This window comes from Pistacia vera, unplaced genomic scaffold (genome assembly GCF_008641045.1).
Source record: "Pistacia vera cultivar Batoury unplaced genomic scaffold, PisVer_v2 Contig441, whole genome shotgun sequence".
NCBI classification, from domain to species: domain Eukaryota; kingdom Viridiplantae; phylum Streptophyta; class Magnoliopsida; order Sapindales; family Anacardiaceae; genus Pistacia; species Pistacia vera.
Window position 1 is genome coordinate 1,036,097 of NW_022196270.1, and position 11,204 is coordinate 1,047,300.

The 11,204-nt window shown below is 31.8% G+C and overlaps 1 protein-coding gene across 1 annotated transcript; it reads right to left on the bottom strand.

Annotated features, from left to right (window-relative positions):
• Positions 1–4,760: 4,760 nt before the first annotated feature.
• LOC116144361 (RCC1 and BTB domain-containing protein 2-like) lies at positions 4,761–10,610 on the bottom strand. The gene is made up of 9 exons (XM_031429812.1): positions 10,436–10,610; positions 9,955–10,015; positions 9,671–9,781; positions 9,461–9,554; positions 8,946–8,988; positions 8,799–8,844; positions 8,668–8,714; positions 8,443–8,544; positions 4,761–5,712 (listed from the first exon to the last, which is right to left on the bottom strand). Exons 1-8 carry the CDS (start codon positions 10,469–10,471, stop codon positions 8,446–8,448), a joined length of 537 nt encoding a protein of 178 aa, XP_031285672.1. The 5' UTR covers positions 10,472–10,610; the 3' UTR covers positions 4,761–5,712; positions 8,443–8,445.
• Between the last annotated feature and the right edge of the window lie 594 nt (positions 10,611–11,204).

Consider the following 11,204-nt stretch of genomic DNA (forward strand, 5'->3'; position numbering starts at 1 on the left):
ATCAAGGAAAACCTTTTGAGCCCCATACACTTTTTTGTAAAAACAAACATTGGAAAGCCATGGATTGATTGAGAACTACAAAAGGAAGAAATCAACATCAAACCAGGGTGCTAAATCATTGACGTAGAGCTAAGAAGGTAACAGTCTTGAGAATGAAAAATTGTAGACAGTAAAAACCAAAACATGGATCAAAAGCAATAGAAAATAAAGTAAATCATTGTTGTCTCAACATTACCAAAGTGATTCAAGTTTCAATCATTAAAGAATGCTTTCAGCCCTTTAAGCTTTCTTCTAAAAACAAACATAGGACCGCCTTGAATCGAGTGAGAATTCCAAAATGAAGAAACCAAAAATCAATATTGGGATGTTGAATCCGCATTGACTTAGACCAAAAAGGTATTAGTCCCAAGAAAGAAAATTTGTTAAATAAAAAATCCTTGTCAGAGTTGGGCAAAGAAGAAAACAAAAAAAGACAGAGTGAAATGAGGAAGTTTCTCCCCCATAGAATAATAATGATCACCTTAATATCTCCAGGACCACAATTTCCACCACTTGTGGCCAAGTTATGATTCTTGGACATAACTAAAATTTCAAGTATGTACAAATTGGTTGTGCAATACCGAACCTAACGACCAATGCATGTGAACATACTTGAAATTTTAGTTGAATTAAAAGTTCACATTCTATCAATTTTAGAAGAAATTGCAAAAATAAACAAGAAAACTCAAAAGTAGATTAAAAAATATTGTATATACTTTAATTAAGCTAGCTAGACTACGCTCCCCTTGAGGATGCATATTATAGGAGATATAGAAAAAATGAAGTTTATGCTGCAAAATTTACAATAGCCTTGTTGTAAATTTACGAATATAAATAGACTTACCAAGATACTCTTAAATCACACTGACAACAATATAATCTATTTTGAATCTTATTATTTATCTTCAATAGTTAACATATATTTCTGTCATGCCTAACTTAGTCACATAAAAAATTGTCCAGTACCTAACACATAAATAAGAAAATCAGTGGACCAATCTTTGACTCCACATGCACAGTAGAAGTTCATTTACTCATAATCAAGTCTTGAGCCTAAAAGTGCTCTTATTAGTTTATCACTTAACATAGCAACTTATAATGAGGAAGAAGTTGTTCAACACATTTCATATTTAGTATGCATCATGGCACTACAATACAACATCGAGCTTTCCAATGATAAAACTCTAGCATATTGACATTTCACATATAGATACCAGTTTTTTATAAAATTTACCTCATAGTATCCTTCATGTGAAACTATAATATCAACTAATCAATGCGAGAATATGGATCGCACTTGGCTTTAGATTCAGTACCAAGTGTTATCTCAATCCATTCTCATGGAAGCCCTCTCATGACAATCAAGGTTTTTAGAGATACCTAATATGTCGCAGTCTCAAAATACGCTTAGAATTATTGATAGTGTAATCTTTGTCCAAGAAGCCTTAAATGTGAAAATGAAGAACATAAAGAATTAAATTATTTCTAGCATTTATCACATTAGTTACTTTAAATATCAGAAGTTCTCTCACCTGTAATGGCTGCTGAGTGATAATAACCAGTTGAGATGTGCACAAACCAGTTAAATAAAGATAAATAAAGATAATAAAGAATGAGTAAGTGAACAATCTAGAATCAGCAGTCCAAACATAGAACACTCTCAATTCATGGGAAAAAAAAAAGAGTTAAAAAATATAATACCAAATAATAACTTATATTTTCTGATATGCCGAGCTGTCCAAAATCATTAAGACCAGTAGCATAAACGCGACCATTATCTGTGAAGANCCTGTAATGGCTGCTGAGTGATAATAACCAGTTGAGATGTGCACAAACCAGTTAAATAAAGATAAATAAAGATAATAAAGAATGAGTAAGTAAGTGAACAATCTAGAATCAGCAATCAATTCATGGAAAAAAAACGAGTTAAAAAATATAATACCGAAGAAAAACTTATATTTTCTGATATGCCGAGCTGTCCAAAATCATTAAGACCAGTAGCATAAACACGACCATTATCTGTGAAGAGGAGGATTATTAATTTATGAGTTGAAAACTGATAATATTAAGTAATTGAAGTGAGAAAGACAGTAAAGTTAAGAAGAAGATATGTGCGCCACCACAAGCAATGGCTTTAACGCACTAATTCTCAAAGGCACAGCAAACGACAGGGATAGGCCTCCACTGAGACTCCAGGCTCCCTAAACCTAATCTTCGATAATCTCCATTCCCCCACAAAGCTGCAAATCTCTTTTTCGGCTCACTGGACATCCATCTTCTCCATAATTCTCTTGAATTTATATCCCCTTTTGCAATGTATTTGATCATTCCACTCAAACTTCTACTCCACATTGTTTTACAAGAAGGATAAGGAGAACCAGAGAGAAATGGAATTACAAAACTTATGGCTCCTAAGGTCTCAACGTCTTCTTCCAGAAGGTTTATTAAAAAACCCAATTTGGTACCATGTCCTACCCACCAATTTATAATTTAAGCATTCCCTTCATCATCAATAATCTAAACCTAATAAACATTTAAAAAAAAAAAAAAAAAAAAAAAAAAAAAAAAAAGATGCGCACTGAACTATTTTCTCCAATAGTATATGTAAATAATCACAAACAGAAACATTTGAATCCATACAGAAGAAAAATACCACCACCACTATTGCTAGAAAGGCCAGCGATTTTTTCAAAGGAATAAAATATATGATTAAATAAATATCATGACCTTGCCACTTTAAAATAACCCTAGACACGAGAAACCATAAACGAAATTTATCTTGTAGAAAAATGTTTCCCCAGATTCATCATCACAAGACCAACATAAAATTTACCGAAAAAGTCACATAAGGACTCCAAGAATAATTTTTTAGGGTCAATTTAACAAAGAGTTGACAGAGAAGAGAATCAATGAGATAAACAGACACTACACTAAATGAAATAAAAAACAATAATCTACTTCTAAACTAGTAAAACCAATCTTCACACAAGAACAATAAGTAGATCATTAGACTCTCAACATAGAAGCCATATATCAAACCATACTCCAACATTAATCACAAGCTTGGGCGGCTTCTAGAACCATGCACAAACTTAAATTTATCAAAAAAAAGAACAATTCATAAGACGTTGTGTCCTAAAATTAAATTTAAATTCAAGTCTCTCCTAAAGCTTTAACAAATTACTAAATACTTGAACCAAACATTTCAATTAGATTCCACCTTTCTGACAAGCTCAAGCACAAGTGGAAGACTCCACCATGGATATACAATGATAAAAGACAAAAATAGGATGAGAAAATATCATGACATAAATATGCAATAAACAAGGACAACACATCAATCGGGTTTAATATTTTTCATAAAAGAACTAATAAGAATTAGTAGACATTGTAATGGTGGGGAAGATATATGTTCAATTACAAGATCAATATTTAATTTAAGTTGGACCATCATAAACACATACTTTTCACTAGAATGCATGGAGAGCATTAGAAGCATTGTTTAACAAGCATATAATAATTTCAAGAACTGATAAAAAAGTCAAGAAATCAACTAGCAACTAAACTTATAAAATGGCCAACAATTACTGCAAAAAGACAAAAGACCTGATAACTAAAAGTAGATATGATTTCAATAAATAAAAGAAGTCCAATAACCAGAAAAAGAAATTAATCTTTTGTCTAATAGAGAAGTAAAAAAAAAAAAATAATAATAAAAATGTTTTATCCCAATTTTCTTGCCACTATGCACCTGTGCACAAAAAAAAAAATAATAAATAAAAATAAAAATAAAATAAAATTTGTAATTTGTTGTTGCTCGTTGCACGATTCACTGCAACTCATTTCTCTATCAAGATACTAAAACTTGCAACAAATAGTTTTTAGTCATTCACAAAATTTCTCTACAATCTGTCTCTTTCATACAAAGAATTCAGACAATGAAGCAAACTCACTTAGGTTTATGAAGTGATATATATCAAATAAAGCAAGTTGAAGAAAAAAATTATGAATTCTAGCAAAAACTTAAATTCCAAACTAGAAAATCTAAGAAACCAAGCCGAGGGTACAGAAAATGAAAATGGAGCAATTAAAAAACCCATAGTTACAAATTTTTTCCTACCATATTGCAGTAAGACTTTAAAGCCACTGGCTTTTTCAAGCAACTCCCACTATTATCCTTTCCACAGTATTCAGTAAAAACTTCAAATGAATTCGCTCATTGCCTAGATGCCTTTATGAAGCGATATATAATAAATAAAGCAAGTTGAAGAACAAATATATGAATTCTAGCAAAAACTGAAATCCTAAAGTTCAAAAATCATAGCAAGCAAGCCAAGGGTACAGAAACTGAAAATTACTAAGTTTTTCCAGCCATATTGCAGTTAGGACTTTAAAGCTACAGACTTTTTCAAGCAAATTCCCACTATTATCCTTACCACAATATACAGTAAAAAACTTCAAATGAGTTCTCTCATTGCCCAGATGCCTTTATGAAGTGCTATATATAACAAATAAAGCAAGTTGAAGAACAAAATTATGAATTCTAGCAAAGACTTAAATTCCAAAGTAGAAAATCTAAGAAAGCAAGACGAGGGTACAGTAATTGAAAATGGAACAATTAGAAACCCATAGTACAATTTTTTCCTACCATATTGCAATAGGACTTTAAAGCTGTTGGCTTTTTCAAGCAAGTCCCACTATTCTGCCTAGATGCCTACTACAGGAGAAATAACAAGAAGATATTGTCAATAGTGTTCGCTCACTTAAAGAGGTACATCATCATTTCTAGATTTAAGACCAACTGTGATATTGTTCTTTATATTCCCATAGCCAATTTCGTTAAAGCTATAACAAACATAATCTTCAATAGATACAGCAAAAGTCTCAACTCAATATTACACTCTACTAGAGTTGACAAGAATTATCTAAATAGTAAATTAGTCAAAATTAGACAAATAATACAAATTCAAAATAGAAACTATTTACTATTTCCAACATTTCCACCACCATGACATTGTTGTATATCTCCATTCCCTATTTCATGAAAGCTACAACAAAGATTCAATGGATTTTAAATTAACAAAATATGTAAAAATTGAATCCTCACCAAAAAGCAAACTCTAATCACAAAAGAAACTATATAAAAAACTTTTTCTTTTTAACAAATAGAGCATTTTTCCCAAAAAGCAAAACAGGGATTTGAAATAAAATAAATAGAAGTACCAAACATAGCATTTCATTGCTTTAATAATTAAAGTTCCAATAATTAAAAATAGCTTTGAGCCTTTTAAGCTTCGACACTGGACAACCATAGTTCAAGTGAGAACTCCAAAATGAAGAAACCAAAGATCAAAATTGGGGTGCTGAATCCACGTTGACCGAGACCTAAAAGGTAGCAGTCCCGATAAAGAAAAATAGCTGGCAGTAACAAGAAAAACATGGGTCTGAAATAATAGAAATCTAGAAGTATGAGATATAGCAATTCATTGATTTTTTAAACATAACCAATATGATTCAAGTTCCAAACAATAAGGAAAGCTTCAAGTCCTTTGCACTTTGTAAAAAAAACAAAACATTGGAAAGCCATGGATCGAATGAGAACCTCAAAATGAAGACACCAAACATACCGGGGGTGCTGAATTCACTTTGACGTAGACCTAAAAGGTAACAGTCCTGAGAATGAAAAATTGTAGGCAGTAAAATGCAAAACATGGAATTGAAATAATAGAAAATTTGGAAAAACGAAATAAAGCAGAATCATAGCTGTCTGAACATCACTAAAGTTACCTAATTTCTAATCATTAAGGAAAGCTTTGAGCCCTTTAAGCTTTCTTCTAATAACAAACATAGACCGCCATGGACCGAGTGAGAATACTAAAATGAAGAAACCAAAGATCAAAATTAGGATGCTGAATCCACACTGACTCAGACCTAAAAGATAGCAGTCCCGAGAAAAATAATTTTTTGGCAGTAGAAAGAAAAGGATAAGTAAAAAGGTCTCCTTGTGTAAGTAAAAAGAAAAGGATAAGCAAATGGCCAACACATGAAGCCTTTGAGCCTAATAGAAATGGCCGCACCTCTGAGGATGCTCTAATATAAACCTCAATGGATCAAGAATAGGAATTCTTTAGGCAACCAAATAATTCAAAGATTCTTTACTCAACCATCCAATATATACTGATATCAAGCATAGAAGACATTCTTCATGGATAAAAACCTATATATCAAACTGACATACCCTTTAAGCTTTCATAGCAACTAAATATACAAAAATTAGTTCAACAACTGTATGCCATAGTAATAACAAAATGTTCACCATTATACTATTATTCACATAGAAATAAATCAAAAAGAACTAAGCTATAACAAACTGGGACCTGGCAAAATTATTGATTAAGTGTTTGACCTGGGTACATATTACTAACACGTGATTACAAAGATGACAAACATTATAAAAGTGGAAATGTTAAAATCATTCAAACCTTCAATTAAAGCATAGTTAATTATCAGCATAGAACATGAGTAATAAACCATTGAAAACAAATAATCATCAAAGATCAATCAAGTTGGGCGCAAGGTTATCCATATTTGTCAAGAACTTTGAAAGTTCCTGAAAAAAATAAAACTCAGGCTTAGCTCATTAAGAAATTGGAGAAGTATAATAAAAAATAAAATAAAAAGAAAGATAGTGAGACTACTGCAGAATTTTTACTTACTTCCACACTGAAACTGCGAACCCCATTATGACACAACCTGAATAAGAAGCAAATTAAACTTAAAACTTGCTTCAAGTAGAAGTAATACATCAGACCATACCCACCAATTAGCACTAACCAGTATTTCTTGAACAATGTAGTAAACCTTGAACCAAGCATTTCAATTAGATTCCTCCTTTCCAACATGCTCAAGTCCAAGTGTGCAGGACTCCACCAATACAGGACAAAAAAATAGGATGAGAAAATCTCATGACAAACATATACAATAAACAACAGTATCTTTACTTTACGAAGTGCGAATTTGAATATAGAAATAACTCATTTACAACAAACATCATTCTCTTTGTCTACATGAGATGTTAAACGTGTTTCTCCCTCAAGAAACCGATTCTTGAGAGTAAAGGGAAAAAAAAACTACACTATTAACAGACTTGCAATTTCTTGTTGTGCAAATCACATGATGAACAATCCAGCAAGAAATCATGATGAAAAATCACAATGGTCTTGGGCTTAGATATTCTCAGAAAATCCCTCTAACATATATGAAAGAACTTTAAAATGAAAGAAAGGAGGAGAAAATCGATATAATTTACCATTATGAAATGGGGGAGGAAATCTATATGGGTCTTTTATATATCTTTTTACCGTTATGACTTGGCTTGACTTAAGTTCTAAGTGAAGTCAAGTCCATTGACCTATAGGAAATTTTAATATTACATCATAATTACAAAAAATAAAATAAAACAATTAATTTTCACATGTGCACATCAAAAATAAAAAATAAATGCAATCCTTATTTATAAAATGATTAAGTAAATTACATTACTAAACCTCATTGGAAAATAAAATAAATCATCAATTTACTCCTATGATACACATAATTACTAAATACAATTATTTGGAAGGAAATCAACCCCAGTTATATTGCCCATTGCAAAACTTTATCTCAGAATCAAATTAATTCTAGCTAATTTAAATTTCTAACTGCTAAGATTGTAAAATAAAGTAAATTTAAGTTGAATGGATGACAAAATAATTATAATCAAAACCATTCTAGCTCAATTAAATTTCAAACTATAATGTATCAAAACGTAACAATTATAACTTCCCACCTTAATTTAGTAATGCCCCTAAATCAGTCAATCATAACACGAGAAAGAAAACCAGACCTCAAATTTCCTCTTCATTCTTTTCGATTATTTTAGTTCCTGTAAATTTTCAACAATAAAAACCAAAACAGCGAAAATCACTATGATAAATGGAAAATTTTTCCTAAAAAAATAAAATTACAAAGTCTTTATTAACTATAAATGCTCACTTCCCAAGGCACATGCGGAAAAAGGAGCATCTCCAATTATAATATATATTTTAATTCAGCAAACAAAATTTGATCCTCGCTGCAGCTAGGGCGTAGGTAATGTTGCACATATTTAATAAGAACAAGAAACACATCACAAGGGCAAAACTCTTGTAAATGAGATGGTGCCAAATAAACTGTTTAGACGTCATATGCGTATTACATTGCACTTAAATATATCATCAATATGGAATAAAAACTAATCACATAATCCATATTTCATAAGCTCTTGAAGCTTCTCCATTCAATCATAACCATGATAACATTGGGAACTTAAGAAATGTAAGCCTAGATTAAAAATAATAAAAATAAATGGGGGTAAAAATTTACTTGTCACAACACCCATGTGTAACCACCACATGCAACTTCATCTGAATATGGTAGCTTGCTAATCATGGATGGTGTTGTTGCATTTTTTCTGTCTTGAAAGACCTACATTCATTTCATTAATAATATTATCATTTGACGAGTAAATAAATGCTACAAGAAGAGCCTACACAAATGACCTGAACTGTGGTTGCCAAAACCTATCAAATTACAAATTCTAGAACTCACCATCTTATCTGCTGCTCTCTCACCAAAAATAAAGACACAGCCCTTTTCTGGAATTTCAGATATTGTTTAACCTTAGTCAGATAAGAGACATCATGGAGAAGATTAGGTACAAGAAAAGTTGATCAAAATACCATCAATGCACACCGAATGCAGAAGCCCAGCAGCTGCATTTTTGATCTAGCGATGAGGTCAAAAGGCCATAATGTTAAGAGAAAATAACACATTCATTTCAGTGCTGACAACATCAATCACCAGTTGAATCAACACAAATAAAATACCTTGACTTTCTCAAATTCCTTGATAAGTCTTGGTGTGTATTCACTGTTCAAAAAGTATCTATTAATTCATAACTAAAAGGGAACAAAGAGTCCTGTCCATCCGCGGAGGAAATAAGTAGAGAAGACAAATGGAGTAAAACGCTGTCTCTAGGAAGACGAAATTTTCCACCTAGTAGCTATATCTCATTCAAAAAATAAAACTTCCACCCTCAGGAATTTCCTGGAGACTTAAGATTCCATTAACCTTAAACATAATGAAGTTACATAATAGATGTGATGTGAAACTTCAAGAGGTCCATGTTACAAATCAACCGCAACATGTGTGACAAATTATAGAAGTAGAACTTCAACATCACCAATTAACAAGATATTGTATGTACTTTAATTAAGAGAAACAGATCGTCAGATTTTCAAGCAGTGGAATTGTGAAAAGTTCTAATTTTGCAAATAAAAATAAACGAAAAATTTTCTTTTTCACTTTAAACCACTAAAGATTATAAAATCAACAAATGAACCTGGAGCAGCTTAAGAACCCTAAAATGCTTGATTCGTGGCCATGACCAAGTCTTCCGGACCCTCCTCCTCCCCAACTTAAAACCTCTCCTTCATCTAGATCAAAATATAAACAATCAAGGCCAAACAAAGTTTACACCCTAGCATTTTTTAATTAACAAAATCAGCAACTAACTAGCATCAAACATAGAATCTGTCTTTTCAGTTCCAACCAGTAACAGCAACTGAGTGCTCAAAATCCAAAGCTGCAAGTTTTACAAGTTTTATGCAGATTCTACTCAAGCACTCTATTTTCGTCAGAGCAGGAACTACTTTTGCCGCTTCTGCATATCGTATACAGTACCATATAGTATCAGTTTGAGAATAAGTTAGAATGTCATTTCTTCACTGTCTAGAAAACTAATGCTACAGTAAGTAAAACATTCTCGACAGAAAAATACATAAAATGACAGCACATATAGAAACATATAACATAACGTTGAGGTTCAGTTGTTACTTTTTCCAAGACCAAGCTGTCCATTGGAGTTCTTTCCCCAAATGTAGAGCTCCCCATCCACCACCAAAAAAATAAATAAATAATAAAAAAAGCAATACAATGCTTCAGAAAATATATTAGAAAAGATTAGGAATGTACAAGGACATCATAGACATGTATATACACTAGCATATATTCTTTTAACCATGGATCATACCCTACCCTTCCCCATGCAAGGTTGTTATGAAGAGTATTTGATTTCAACTGTAAGCTATCTAGACTAGGCTCCCCTTGAGGATGCATACTATAGGAGAGAGATATAGAAAAAATGTAAGCTACAAGAAATAGCACCTTCGTTAGACATGGTAAACGTCTCTGCTCAAGTTACTCACATCTATAAACGATACAACAGTTGAATTTTTCAATTCGAAGCGCTAAAAGATTGTATTATCATAATGAAGGAAAAAATTAGTGGATAAAGAACCGATGGGTATAGCATATCTATTTGATATCTCATCGTTTTGCTAAAATCTGTCATGCAAAGAGTTGTATCGAGCCCTCCCTTGCACCCTGATTATATGGTCATTTTAGCTAAAAAGAGACATGGTCACCATGTGTTTCCTTTTGAACCAAGACTGGCTGCACATTCAAACGGTTACTGCAGTCCCTGATACAATATTTGAATGGTTGCCCAAGAAGATGAGCCAATTCAAAACAAAAATTCGATGTGTCCATTCACTTGATGAAAGTAAAAACTATGGTTAAACAACCAGTTAGGATAACAAGATATGAGAACACACTAAGGCCAAATTCTTCAAGAAATTTGCTAAAATTGGTAAAACCCTGTTGAATTGAAAAAGTTACACCAGAAGCCAATGTTTATTAAACAAAAAGCCATCTGGCAAAATAAAAGAGTTACTAAAACTATTTTTCTTTTCTCATCTTTAATCACTATGAATTATCCACTCTAGTCTATAATAATTGCATTCACATTGTAAACCTTTTAAGTTTCCAGAATTAAAAAGAAGTCCTCACTGATTATATTATGTTCAATTATAGAAAAAATCGATTGCCCAGATCATCATCACGACAGCAAACCATAAAAGTCGCAAAAGGACTCCATAATAATGATTTTCTAGAGTTAGAAGAGAAAAAGAAATCTGAGACAAACAAAGATTACATTCAATGAAAAAAAAGATGCTATTATCATAACACTTTGTCTATATATAGTTGTGCAATTAATGTGATAATGAGGATGAAATTTTCAATTT